This window comes from Colletes latitarsis, chromosome 2 (assembly GCF_051014445.1).
Source record: "Colletes latitarsis isolate SP2378_abdomen chromosome 2, iyColLati1, whole genome shotgun sequence".
Classification (NCBI taxonomy): Eukaryota; Metazoa; Arthropoda; class Insecta; order Hymenoptera; family Colletidae; genus Colletes; species Colletes latitarsis.
Genome location: NC_135135.1, coordinates 23407586 through 23422290, shown reverse-complemented (window position 1 = coordinate 23422290; position 14705 = coordinate 23407586). Strand labels below are relative to the sequence as shown.

The window sequence follows — 14705 nt, the reverse complement described above, 5'->3', positions numbered from 1 at the left end:
AGGGTACATTAATGCGGGCGGAACTATACCGGACAAGCTGGCGTGTAAAGGAGTAATCATAGCCTTAACCACTCGAAACGGGCCGTTTACGCGTTTCAAAAGGCTGTTAGCTTCGGATTTAATCTCCTTTTCGTAGCAACAAAGTTGCCTGGTTTTCGAGCGTTACAAACAGGCTTGCTGCGATATTATGCTGAATTAACCTTGATGTTTGTGGCTTCATTTGTCGAGCCTTGGATTATTCGATGATGCGGTCATTATTAATTCTTTTTCTATGATTAAAATAGCAATTCTTCTTTTGTACAATCGTGGCAATCTCCAGATTATGGCAACATAAAACGCTCAAGTAAACTCAACGTGCACATATCTGCCAGGATCGTCCGCTCGAGTTAATTCGATTGTGCTCGTTAAGAGGTTAATAATCGCATTCCTGCAGTCGAGACGACTTTAAACTTGAGAACGATAAAAGAAGAGCAAACTTTTAATCTTAATTAACTCGTAATTGTAACTGCATTCGTTTTTCTTAGATACCTCCATAAATTAGATGTATACGTGCTGATTCCGTTTTCATTTTTCGAGATCGTTAACCATCGCATTAAATGTCTCCGCTTACTTGTATAGATTAACGCACGTCCTCGGCTACTACACGTGAAAGTTGAAACATTTTTTACTCTCCTTGAACATTGACTTAGCAAGATCCAGTTCACCAAAGATGGACGCAATTTTTCTCAAATAATTGCTAACAAATATCTATTTTTTATGATCGAGTAACGGTAAAATGGTTGCTCGTTCTTCGTTTATTTTTGTCCAAACAAGGTTTCGCCCATCTTTGATTTAACGCCTTTCGCGGAGATGCAAATTACACGGCGTAAAAATCACACGGTGGAGCGGATCAGATCAAGTTAGCACTCGAATAACACAAAGCTCTTTGCACAGCGCGAAAGCAGTAATTTCCCATTCACGCAAGAGACTCATTATAAACACCGAACGTCCCTCAAAGGCTACAATTTCGCGTAATTTCATCTCGGTCGATCTTTTATTCGCCCGCGATCCACGCTCGCCGATTAGAATTGCACAGGCCGAGCGTTTCGTATCGTCCTTGATAAACGAAAGCGCCTCGTTTCCAACGACGTGATTCGCGTACTCTTCTCATCACCTTCGTCGTTAACCGAACAATCTGGTTAATAGTTATCGCCTGCGTTATTGCCGTCGTTGCTCATTACCACGCTGCCGTGTTTGCGCATTTACATCGCCGTGGCGCGAAAAGGAACGCGCGAAGGGGAGCATTCCAACCCGACGATGATTCACCCGTCGTTTCTTTTATATTTTTTCTTTTTCCCTCCTCTTCCAGGCCATTATAATCATTTGACGACCCGCTCGAATGTGCGACGAACGCGATGGCGCTTGCCATTTATTACCCGTGGCACAGATATTATTACGTTGAGTCAGGAAACGTTTCGTGAGCGGAATTCGCATTTTTCGACGCTCGACAGTTGTTTCTTCTTCCTCGCGTCAGCAGATTATATAACCGATTTAAAAAAGTTGTTACCTTCGTACCTCTAAATTAATCTAAAGAGGTCTGTTTATTTTTGTCGTAAATATTATTCGCGGAGCTTGAAAGAACGCTTCGTTGCAAACAAAATTTCTGTTCGAACTTCCTCGTTCGCTATACCGTCAATTTTTACGTTTCTCCTGTTGAGAAAAAACGTATCCAAATAAGGATCGAATCTCTGCCATATTTAATTGTGGTTACGTTGCATTTTTGTAGCATGCTTTCATCGTTACGTCCGCGAACGAAAATTCGTCGGTTCGAACCGAACAACAGGGAATTTCGAATCTCGTCGATAAAATACTTCCACGTTTTAAAACTCCGATCCCCGAGAGTCTCGATCCACCTTAGGCGGTCCGTTTTATCTTGTAGATCGCGAAATCCAGCTGCTGATTTACGCCTCGCCGTGCTCGCTAACAATGGAATTTCTCGAGAATTATTCATATTTACTTGAATTTCTGAACTTGCGAGTCATCTATCTCTATTAGACGTCACTTTCATTCCGAGATTCATTGTTTGGGTCGTCGCTTTAGGTTTCCCTGACCTTCTCCGACGGGGACCCACTTTCTTCACGTTACTGCACAGTATATCGCGCTAGACGCCATGATAACTCGAGTTTATCCGCAACGAATCTCGAGGATAAGTTTTCCCGACAACTCCTTTTCTTTAACCATTTTCTAAATCTAAAATCCAGTCGAATATTTACCGACGCGCGTAAGCAATTAAATTCTACGCTATCCGCTACCCGCGAAGAGATTGAAATTCAGGTTTCCGTCGATCGAGCGTCCTCGCCTCCGAACGATATCGATCCCTCGATCGGTTGGTCGTTTTTTCGTGCACCTGCCGCGCTCCGGGACATAGAAGAAGCCTACAGCCGTGTCCCTTCCCACGCAAACGCGGTAAACATTAATTGAAATGTCACTCCCGCCGCGACATTTTCACCTGGCATTCGGTCGGCGCGCTCGCTCGAGCGGCCGCGGCCTCCGTGTCACTTCCTGGTGCACCTTATTAAACTGGAAATTAACATAGGCGGCCGATATGGTCGCTAAAGGAGCTCTCGCCGAGAGAGGTGAGTCTGGATGCGCGCAACGACCGTTCCGCGGATAAAAGGGGGACAGAGAGAGAGAGAGAGAGAGAGGAATCGTGCACCGCCAGGGGGAAATTTATCACCATAGAAGCAATTAATGGGATTTTTCTGGAGCCGGTGCCGGCCCACGGCTCACGAGTACGGTCTCCGTTCCGTGCACCGTGGTCACGTCTCCGCGCATACACGGAGATCGCTATACCTCTGTGTGCACGCGGCTTATGTAACATAGTCGTCCGCCTGATATTAAGGCCACGGCTGAGAACGCCCGTCGAAATCGTCCTGCCTCCCCCTGCAACCCCTGCCCTACGCCCCGGTTCATTAGGGTGTCTGAATAAACGAACGTGCTCCTCGGGACGTTCGTCACGGTGGATGAATTTCTTCGCGACGCCAGATCGGGGACTCGATTCGTCTAATTGAGGCCTGCGGGTGCCAAGAGTGCAACGATGGATTTTAACCTTTTCCACTCGAGACGTTCAACCTCGTCCCGGCGATCCTATTCCAACCGACGCGTCGACTTTCCTGATTTCGCCATGGAAGATCCTTTTATCGATCCCGGGCCCGCTACTGGAATTATCCGCGAGGTATTAGGGTAAACTCTGCTAGTATAAATAGTATTTTTCAAAAAGGAAATTTAAAGAGTTCGAGAGCTTATGTAATTTCAGATAACTACCCAAGAGCAACGAATACCTAGCGTTTGATTTAGCGCGTTATTTTATGCAACAGGTACCATTTTGCGTACGAATAACAAACGTCGGTTGGCGATGGTCTACGGACACGCACCGTAATTAAGCCCGGATCAAGTCATCAGAGGTTAGAAGCAGCGTTACAAATTGCCCAACGCGCAAGTGCCCTACCCGGCAGAAAAGTATTCATCTTCCTCTGGTATCAACGCTTAAAATCGCATCACGGGAAATACCTTGGGACGATGCACCGAGCTCACGAGCCCTTCGCACCCTTGCCACGGTCGGTTCTCTTTTTCCCTTATCGGCGCGACAGCGAACACCTCGGCCGTTCCCGTGGCAAAAATGATGAAGGGACGCGTGCTTTCGCGCCTGAAACCTATCCTCCTCTCTCTTTTTGTCTCTCTTTCTCTCTGGCAACATGCAACGCAAGGGCGCGCAATCACCGCGCGATAGCGGTCTCGCCGGTGTGCCGGCCGAGTTTGACGTTAATTGGCTGTAATTACGGGGCGAACCGCTTAATTAGGTGGGCCCGGGTCGATCGAGGCGCCAATTCCGAAATTTATCGATGCACTGGGTCCCTGGATACGGCAGCTGCCGGCATCGATCGCCGCGATCGGGCTCCTCGGGGGAAGAAAAAACGAGGACGCGTACGCGAGGGGGAGAAAAAGCGCGGGAGCGTGTACGTGTATGTGCGTTTGTGTGTGTAAGGAGAGGATCTCGCGGTCGGTGGAGCACGTTATCAGCATCTCGCGATCTACGGTGGTCGGTGTTGCACAGAGGTGCTAGGCGCATGCGCGGACGCTACCGCCGGGCGTTAATTAAGCGACGCCACCGCTAGAGCTCGCAACTCTAGCCGGTTGCGCGCGTTCCCCGAGGCGACGCGACCGATTTTTACCGGCTGACCAAACGATTTTTTCCAGACGCGCCCCGGCGAGGGCCAGCTATCTGCCGCTCGGAATCGAAAGCACCTCTCGCTCGCGCGAACGGTGCAAGCGTTCCCCGAGTCCTGGAAGAATTCGAAGCGCGCGTTCCTGCCACGAAACCCCCTCCCCAACAGTCGGGACCCCTTGCAGGGAGATAGCCATACGCGGAGGAAGCCTCTCTTCCTCTATTTTATCAAACGTTTACGTACTTTGAATCGTGGATTGCCTAAAACTTTCCCTCGAACTATCGGACACGAGCGTAATCGAATTCAGAAACGATATAAAATTCAGAACGCCAGGACGTCAAAACCAATCGTGGACGGGACATGAGCCATTAGGTATCGGTGCCCCCACGGCTGGATTATTAATTCTCCCGACGAGTTCTCAGCGCCCCGTCACTCAAGGCTGTCATTACGTCGTCGTTATTTTATATCGACAGGCGCAAGGGCAATAAAACTCTCGTGACATTCAAGCGATCGACGGTTGGCAGCGGGTCGGAAGAAGCGGAGAAACGATCGCCGGGTCGTGTAGTTGCGTCCTCCCGTCGCGGACTCGATGGCCTGGAACCGGGAGAGACAGATATACCCGGCTAAATGTCACTATGAGGTTTACTTAATCGAAGGATTGGTTCACACGACTCATCCCGTTTCGTTTCCATGGACGGCTAACTGGTCTACGGGGGCCATTATCGTCACGCGATCGTCTCGCGGCGCGATTTGACGGCCAGCAGCGGGTGCTAGCCGGCCCGAGACTCGAACGAGTTCCCCATGGAGGCACGTATAGGACTGAAAGGAAGGCAGAACGCCGGGGAACCGCGGCTCTTCTCCGAAACTGTCAAACTGCAATCAACGTCTAACGAGAAACGCCATTTAACCGCCGCGGTGCTCGCCGGTACAAAGTATTTGCTTTACCGCGGCTCGTCATCCGCGTAATTGCATCGCCGTTGCGTTCGATTTAAGTGGTACCACCACTATAGAAAGTTGAAATGATCGATTATTTTCCTTAAGTAGAAGTTTTCAAGAGTATTTTCCATCTAGTCCCACGCAGAAACTCGACGAAATAACGGAAGACCGCGTCCGCCGTTAAAACCTCGAAGGCTAGAAACCTCGTTGCCTGAAGTCTCTTCGTCATTTCCAGCAAGTACTATCTCTACGATTGTTAAAAATATAACAGCCTCTCCAGAATTTTCTAATTAATCTATTTCCTTGGCTCGCTTTCGCTGAAACATTATTCCTTCACCCATACAGTAAAATGAGTCTCTTGTTCCGAGAATAACCACGATGGTCAGAAACGTTTAATAACCATAAACGGTTCGTTACGACTATGGGAAGGGTAGAACGGTCCCAGATTGAGGGGAATGTGGTGCTACGAGTGCATAGAATGTGGACAGAGTCGAGCAATATTTCCTTACAAAGGCTAACTATAATGTCCTATCCAGTTCGACTCGTACGGAAGGTGTTTTACTGCCTCCTTTCCCCCTGCCTCGTCTCACAGTCTCGTCTTTCGCTGTAAAAAAAAATCAGTTTTATCGTTGATAACGAGAAAGTTGTTCGGTACTCGTACGCCATCCACGCGCGCGTTGTACACGCTACGATTCCTAAGGTCGTGCGATCGAAATTTCTTTCTCCCGATCGGCTCGCACACGGTCCGCCGGGCGTCGCGTCCGCGAATAGGAAGAGACGAACTCGTGCACGTCGTGTAAAACGTCGGGACGTCATTCGTTTTGACGCTCTACAAGGCTGTACCGGCCGTTCCGCGCCGCCACGGAACACGAAACACGAGAGCCGCCGATCACGCCGATCGCGGGGCGAGTCACCACTCCTATAGGTGACTCACTCACCACTCACCCGATATTCAGCGACGGTATCTCGTCGAACGGACGACGTACCAACGCGGGGGCACGCGAGGGGGGCGTCCGGGAGACGTGAAAAAAATCAAAGTGCTTCCCACGTCCCGAAACTCGCGTTGCGTTTCGATTCGACCCCGCCCCGGGCGATATCTCGTCTGTCGTTGGACCATAAATCGATTTCAATCGGACATCGGTAACGTCCGCGCCTCGGGACCGGAGGAAATATTTCAGAGCCGGCTCTCCGGGGCCACGGCCGATCCTTATCGACCAATTTTATTGTTTCGCAGATAATAAGTCGCTCGTGACCGCGGAGAAGGGACGCTCTTGACGCCTCGACATCGATTTCGTTAGAACGAACATGGACGCTCGACGATCTCCTCTCCTCGTACGCCATTTTCGCTCCGTTCGATTGCCAGTGTTTTTACGTAGGCGCGCGACGGAAACCTTTTCGAATCTAAAACGTTACGCAACTCTTAAAAATATTATTTGTCGTCGCTTATGTATTTAAGCGAAGATAGTTGGGACCATGGACGACGTTTTTCTAAAATAGATGAGCAGCGAGAAGTAATCTTAGGCCGCGAGATCCATCGCTAAACGAATTAACCGGCGCGAGAGCAACAGCCGCGTTCCGATTGCTTTCCATATCGCGTTTATTAAAGGGATCGCGGGAAACGGTCAAGGACCTCGCGTTCTCTCAGGGCCGTGAAAGTTCCTTGACAACCCAGACTCGAGAACGGTGCATCATGAGAAACTAACCGGAGTCCTTTCGGAATCGGGAATCGATTGTCGTCGTCGATACGAGCCCCCCTCGCTATTGCAACCGCTGTGCACGTTGGAAGGAAGTTGGCAGTGTCCTTTACCGGTAATAGAGATCGACTCGATACGATGCGTAGCAACTTTGTACTCATATGCTCGATCGTGTCGATCGGTTGTGTAATTTTCATCGTTCCACGGTTACTTACCGGATTAATTACAGGTTTAACTAAGTTAACGTTCAGGTGTACGTCAAGTTTGCGAGGCAATAAACGCGAACTCCAAACGATATACAAAAAACGTAAGAGCAAGATATGGACGTGGAGCGTATCTGCCGTAAACCATTCGTGTATTTTATTTATCATGGCCGTCAAAGCGTTCGACGTGTTTTGAATACAAAATACAGTCTTAAAGCGATCCAAGGCTACGGTAAATTCATCTCGACGCGTAACATCATCGTAAACGTTGCAAGAGGATCTCGCAACGTGCTCCTTATGAATTAGAAGAGCGTCGAATCGGTGTTTGCTACTTTTTCTCACGATCCCACGAGCAGACCTTGCTCGAAGGCAAAAGTAACGCTACTCGGAAATCGACGTAAGTCAGGATTCCTGTAATCCGCGGCATCTTTGACTCGGGGTTGCTCCAGAGTTCACGATTTTCAATTTAAATACATATTTATGTATTTGTCGTCGCTCGAATTTGCGTTTCTTCCGTCGAGGCGAAAAGAAATATGCGTCTTTTCTTTTCCGCGTGTCTTCTGCGACGGCGTCGTGGTTCCAGCAGCTCGCGAAACGCTTCCGCGAGATTGCAAAACGTGAAACGCGGATGGCCAGAGCGGGGCAGGCGCGGAACTTCCACGAAGTCGAAGACAAAAGGCGCGGTTGCCCGGAGCGCGTCGAGGGCGAGCCGCGCGCATGTCAATGCTCCGGCAATTAAACCTTGTTTGGCGCGTACGCCGCGGCTCGTTTTGTCGGTTCCCTCGGTCGCGCGTAACCGCGCAGCCGGGCCTGTCGACCTCACAACGGGAAAGTACTCGCAGAAGCGCCGCGCTGATTTATTTCCGCGCGCGCCGGCTGAACCGCCGCTCGTTTTTTTCTTTTTTTCACGAAGATTTGTACGCGCGCCGTCAACGTTCGTTTGTCTTCCACGGGCCGCGTGGCACGGATGGTAAACTGGAGCAACTTTTTGCCCCGCCGGAGGAAAGTCTCCTTTTACGTACCCGTCCGAACCGCTTTACGACCGACGGGGAGAGTGATTTTTCTCGAACCGACCGCCCGACATGTCGCCGACCGTCGGATTCTGTCGCGATTAAACGGCGATTTATCAGCCACATATTCTCGACAGTGATAAATGGCTGGCCAGAGGAACGCGCCTCGCTCGAAATCGGGTCAGGAATCGAAGTAGCAGAGACGTCAGGTGACTCGCCTGACCGAACGTCGAAGTCTCCAGTTGGGCTGCCTCTACTCCTGCAGTCCACAAATATTACAACGTCGCAATTACAGTTCGAACATCCAAGTATCCAAATATCACCGTTCAATGTTAAAAGATATAAAATATTGCTGACTAGACTTTTCACATGATAAAATTACAGTGAAACCATATAATTCCCTCGGAAGAAATTATTTTAATGCGTAAAATAAGCGCTAGAAGTGGACAATATTGTTCAAAGAATTCGACGCTTCGTAACAAAAGTTTAAAATAAGGAATACCGTGGACATTTTAAACGAAGTAAAGAAGTAAATCTTACCGTAGTTAAATATTCTAAAGCGCACGGATATTCGATGAGAAGCCCCAGCCATCGTTCTTCACCACGCGTTGGAGTCTCCAACCGTCGTTGTTCACCGCGCGTTGAAGTCTCCAGCCGTCGTTGTTCACCACGCGTTGAAGTCTCCAACCGTCGTTGTCAGTCACGCGTTCAAGTCTCCACTCGTGCGCTCTGCGCTACACGTACCGTCTGGCGTGTCGTACGGCTCGCGTTATGAAGTTGTTTTGATTGTTCCACAACGAGATATCTCGTAGGGATCTCGATAATGTCCAATCGATGTCCGGCGATAAAAAATCAGACACAGAATTGTCACGGTCGAGCGCGTAGTCACTGGGAACATTGAATTTCTATCGTATTAAGGGAACTATAATCATTTACATTTGTCGTATTAATGTAAAACAATCGAATTAGATGTAATCGAGGTAAATTAGTGACATGGAAATATTACAGAGCCCCCTTTCCATTTAAAACCGAATATGTGTAAAGAGGTATAAAAACTAGAGGCAAATATCGATTTTTGATGTAGTGGTTGCATCTCGTGTTTTTAAATAAGATGTAAATCACTGCATTGCAACAAGAAGCCAAGAAAATTCAAATTATGCAATCAAACTTTTTACTCGCAATACATACATGGTAATACTAATTTATTTTAATCGCCACTGCTCCGATAATTAAACCGATCGCGCTGTCATTAAAAGTAACAGATATCGGTTGTTCAACGAATAACCGAGAACCGTCGAAGCAATTACCCTTAAATATCTCTGACAATCACGATCGTGTTCCGCTCCATTTAACACAAAGTATCTTCCTGGAATTTATGGGTTGTCCATGAGAGCATCGGCCCGTTCCACACGAAATTCCTTCGCCTCGAACCAGCTGGCAGGTGAGCGACTTTCAGGTGCAGGCCTCCGATAAATTCCATGCCTCTGGGTCACGACATGCATCAGCCAGAGGTCGGATCAATTTTAGTGTTACTTTGGAGTAATAATGATCTACATAACAATTTATACAAATTTATGGCCACTTTCAACCTTTTTTCTTATTTTAATATACCGTTCGATTGTTTAGTTGTACTTTGGTTGCTAGATGACTGGAATCTTTTCCAAACGATCTACATTGTTGTTTTACCATTTCACACGGTCAGAAATAGCACAGGCGTAAGTTTTATGGTCGTGGGGGACGTCGAAGGAACATATTAATGTCATGTATGCTACATGTGCAAGATCGTCGATGGAAAATTGCAAATGCGATTACATTAGTATCGAAAGAAATGTGTCTCGTAGCCTTAGACACCATCTGGAGCAGATTCTAAGAATGAGTTGGCAACTCTGGCGAACAAGTTGTGACTCTTTGAAAACTGAATAGACTTTTTAATATGACATGCTATGTTATAAGTTCTGCTTCTGTATAGAAGCTGTTCTCGTTTTTATGGAGCATTGTATTGGACTTTGTAAGCAAAGATGGACGCTGACCAGAAAAGATCCAATCGTAATTATGCATCGATATTGTAGACATTTGGTCAACCGTGACCTGTTGTTTTATCTTGGTAATTTATCGTTCCACTTCGATGTAATTAATAGCCCGGTTCGTGATTTTTGGAATAAATTAACGATAATGTTCTGCGAAAATGTCAGATGATTGCGCAAGCTTCTTTTTTTACGTCAGGATATTATAGATTCGATCAGCAATAAATGTCAAAATAAAAGTTTAATTAGAAATTACGTTAACATATTCTCTGGTTTCATTAATTTATCTGACAAACATAGATGCGCGTGTTTAAGTGGGTCGTGCCTTCGAAGTATTTCATTTTCCGCTTTTTAATGATCGCTCGCGTTTAACCGAACGAGCAAGCGAGTATTCATCGACAAACAAGATTTTATTAGTTGCAGAAATAAACGTTCTCGATCGTCGGAATTAGTCATTTTCAGATACACAAGGTAAAATGTTGATAAATGGCGATACTTCCCTTCCGTTGGATTCAATAATAGCCGGTAGAGCAAAATGGGGGCAGGAATCAATCCCACGCGAGTAGGATTTACTCGCGCGTCAGGAACCAGATATCGCGCGCTCGTTCGATTTTACTCGTTAGCCCCGATTAACCGTGACGGCCTGACATTCCCCACCGATTTATACACTAATTACGCTAATTAATTTATCCGGCAGATCCAGGGAGGCAGCCACGCGCACCGCCGCGATTAGCACGATCGACGCGGTCAATTTGCTGCGGTTATTTTTCATGTCACGCCATTACGCGGGACGGTCGTTTACGCTTCGGTTGAGATTATCGTACGTAATGCGATCGGTTTTTCTGCGCGGTCGCGGCGACTCTTCGTAATTAGAGGCTCCCGGTGCGTGTTAGTCGCGAGCATGCCTGACAGTTAACGAGAGCAGACTCCACGTGTACCGCGGCGCTCGATAAACGTCGTCCATCAGCGCTACAGAAACTGGCGAACACGAATTTTTAATTATATGCTTCTTTCTGCATACGCAACGGTACCGTTACAGGTCAAAAGCGACTCGGCATTAGCCCTGTTCCGAGACGATTCTTCGAGGGTCGACGATCCGCTTCTCAAACGCGATAAAATTTGATTTATATTACGGATATGCAAAAGTTTGACACGTACAGTTCCAAGCTCTGCTATTGCAGGCTACTTTCCCAGAGCCCGGGGACGCCGTGAACCCGAGGAGACGCTGAAATTGTACTCGAAAGATTCAAAGTACGTAACCGCTAGGTTTGCATTATCAGCCGGCGGCTCCGTATTTTCTGAGTTCTCTCATCTTCGTGCCTAATCGCGTATTCCGGCGCGGCCTTTCTCACAGCACCGCGAGTAAGTCGGCGTCGACGGCGATTCGTTCTACGCGTCGATGCCGAGAGGCGTCCCAGCGCCGATGCGTTCGGTCGTACACCAGACGCGAGGGAATCGTGCCAGGATTATTACACGCGCGAATAACGCGCGGGCACGTACGCACGCGTGTCACGCGCGTGATTAAGATTTTCTCATTACCACGGCATAACGCGCCGTATCCCCAGCATCCTCGTCCGCCTATTAACCCGCGAGAGACCGTGTTTTTCACCCACCGCGAGGACAACGTCGGCTTTACGAGCCCCGTTCTCGACTTTTCCACGAACCCGACGATGGCCAATTATTTGCGCCAACGGAAATATTCGACCGGAGAAAGCGGTCTGGTCGACGACAGTCGAGCATCGGGGCGACTCTTTTACCTTCTTTATCTGCTCCTTCATTTTTTCGACCGCGATCAAATTATGTTTCGTACAATATGGGAGTACTTAAGGGGTCTCTTCGTTTCGACGCGAGAAAATGGGGTCGTCTTTGAGAATCGTACCAAGAGAAAGTATAAACCGGATTATTTTCGAATTTAGCACGCACGATTGTTTATCGTCGACGCCGTGCCATTTTTAACTACTGCGTTTGAAGTATTTGGGTTAGGTTGCTGGAGAGTTTTATCCTTTCACCCTGCACGATACAGTTTATTCCCAAAACAGCCCCTAAAAGTACATGAACTTAACTAAATTAGAATCGTCGTGAAACACAAGTTAATAGACAGAATTCCCAAAATGGACGACGAAGGGGCGCGATTACGTAATCGAAACGAGAACTCGGGCGCTCCGAATCGTTCCCAGTATCGGAAATAAAGAGGCGCCGGTTCGTTCGCTAACGTGAGTCACGGTCTTTAATTAATGACGCGGAGCGTTCGCGGTAATTTGTCAGCTATCCGTAATCCGTTTTTTCCATTTGTCAAGCGACCCACGGAGGAATGCCGCAAACAAACAGCGTAACGCCGCCGCGTTCCGATTCTGCGCAACGATCCAACGATCGTGGACTCTGCGAGCGGAATTACCTAACGATCGAAACGTCCTCAGCGCGACGAAAGATTGATCGCGCGAGCAGACGTCTTCCACATTTTTTACGACGATCCTGCCGGAACTTTACAAGAGCACTACCCTTCTGCCCGCGATTTCTCAGCTCTCAAAATACAAATTTGTCACATTGGTGGATGCCAATTTTTTATTTGCAATTATTTTATTCTGTACGCGTGGCATCTGCACGAGTTCGTTAACGACAATGTTCTAAACAGAAATTAATTTTCCAATCCGTGTACAGTTGGAAAAAGTACCACGAATCGCGATTCTGTGGAGTATCGGTCGAAACAGGACCCGATCCCCGTTTTCTTGCGCAACGATCCAGCGATCCGTCTTCTGGGTGACGACGATCGATCGGTGCGCTCGTTCAATTACTCCGGCGTGCATTCTACGCGAGCGAAGGCAAGGTTCAAGGACGTGACTGAATGCGTTCCACCGGCACTGGTTTCGCGAAGTTCCGGTATCGATGAGTCAGTGAGCCGTACGCTGAATTATGTGGGTGATCTCTGGATACGTGTCTGCAGCCGCGAAGAGCCGCGCGGCGTTTCGTCATTTTCGTCGGTGTTGCGCGTAAATGCCAGGCAACCTTCGTCGATTCGAGTTGAATCGATCGTTTTCGTTCGGTGAACAATTCTTGGGCCTCGAGATCGAAGGCGGGAGGGATTTTTCGTTGAAGAATCGGACCGATGTCGAAACGAGGGAAGAGGAAGCGTCGTCGGGCGCAAGAGGAGAGACCCGAACCGTTCGGAGGCGGCTCGCGAGCGTCGCGTAACGACTTAAACGCGACCGTAATCACATTGTTCGCCGGTAATTGCGCATTAATAGATGAGAACTGGGTCTGCAGCGGCTGCGGGGCTGCGACGGTCCGCTAACCTGCCTTCACCTTGCGTAATCGCGCCGGTCTTGCCCGGTCGAAATACGTCGGACCGTGGCAGCGCCGTCTCGCGATTCGCAAATTCCACGCTCGTAACGCTCCGGGCCGCCACGGAGGATTTCTCGGGTTTATCCTCTAAGAACCGTGTATTACACATTTTTGAAATTGCGTTCACGCGAGCAACGGTGTACCGCTTGCCCTTAATCCAGGCTGCGCCGACCGCGCGGGAAACATTTATTATTCCCGGGAACGTGTTTCGAGTAATGTCTTCGGCGAAACTGTTATTTCGGTACCCGATCGTTGCCATTGCATTTTATCGCGTTGGCTCTGTTCCGTCCGACACTATTTTTACGTTTTAATTCGGTCGCCTCGCTCGGTTGTATTTTCTCCGGGTTCCTTTTTATCGTTGCGCACACTCGGATCCATTCAGATCCGTTACGGGTTAATAATTATTAGAGAAATGCCGATTCGACCGTTTCCAGTTTAATTTATTTGACTTCCAACAATAATAATAACATGTACAAAAAAAATGCCGTTACGAAACGTAACGACACGAACACGCGATTTTTCACGGATTTCTTTGCACCTGTTGCCGTTCGAAAAGCGTGCGTCTTGATCCCGAGCTCCCGTTCTAGGTTAATTATTGTAAAAATATTCCCCGGCTGGTGGTTTATACTGTCGTGTAGCGGCAAGAAAATTTATGGCCCGCCATTAACACAGAAACTGTCTTCGACGAGTGAAAAAGCGTATTAAGAAGCATCGGGACTTTACGCGCGGAAAAGAAGATCGGATGTTCGTTTTTATCTACGCTTAACCTTTGCGTTTAATAGTCCGCGGAGGTTATTAATGCTTCGTCGAGGAGTCGGCGGTGCGTGTCGATGGAACCCGAGAGACGCGTGAAAGTCATTCAAATTAGAACCAAACCACTTCCCATGATTAAACGATTCGATTGAAACCGACTGGCGCTCGGAGCTGTCATTAAGTCGGGTTCTTCTGACCTACGCTGTTCGAAAGGTTGCCAGCACGGCCGACTGTTGAATAACAGATTCAGAATTCTGTACGCCGGACAGTGGAGAATACTTTGAGAAGAAAAAAAAACGATTAATGAACAAACAGCAGAAAGAAACGTGACGGTTGTTTCCTAAACGCGACGCGCAACACGGATGCCTCGTGGCGAACGATTGCACGCCACGTACGTACAATGTAAATGATTTATTAGCGACTAATAGATTTAAACCGAGTCGTTTATTTTTATCTGTACGGCAGCTCGGATTTGTCGGGTGCATTGAATACGCGAAAAGGTCGACCTAATTGATCATAAATCGTAACAAGGATTTAACGA

General features: G+C 48.1%; 1 protein-coding gene across 3 annotated transcripts in view; it reads left to right on the top strand.

Annotated features, from left to right (window-relative positions):
• The window catches only part of LOC143350497 (uncharacterized), a 224327-nt gene that overhangs the window by 167809 nt on the left and 41813 nt on the right, over window positions 1–14705 (top strand). Inside the window, exon 7 of one of the 3 annotated variants that reach the window (XM_076782627.1) lies at window positions 8186–8311. The exons of the other annotated variants lie outside the window; for them this stretch is intronic. Within the exon in view, the coding sequence (XP_076638742.1) occupies window positions 8186–8261 (76 nt within the window). The 3' untranslated portion in view covers window positions 8262–8311. Of the gene's footprint in view, window positions 1–8185; window positions 8312–14705 lie in introns of those variants that run through there. 3 annotated transcript variants of the gene reach the window in all.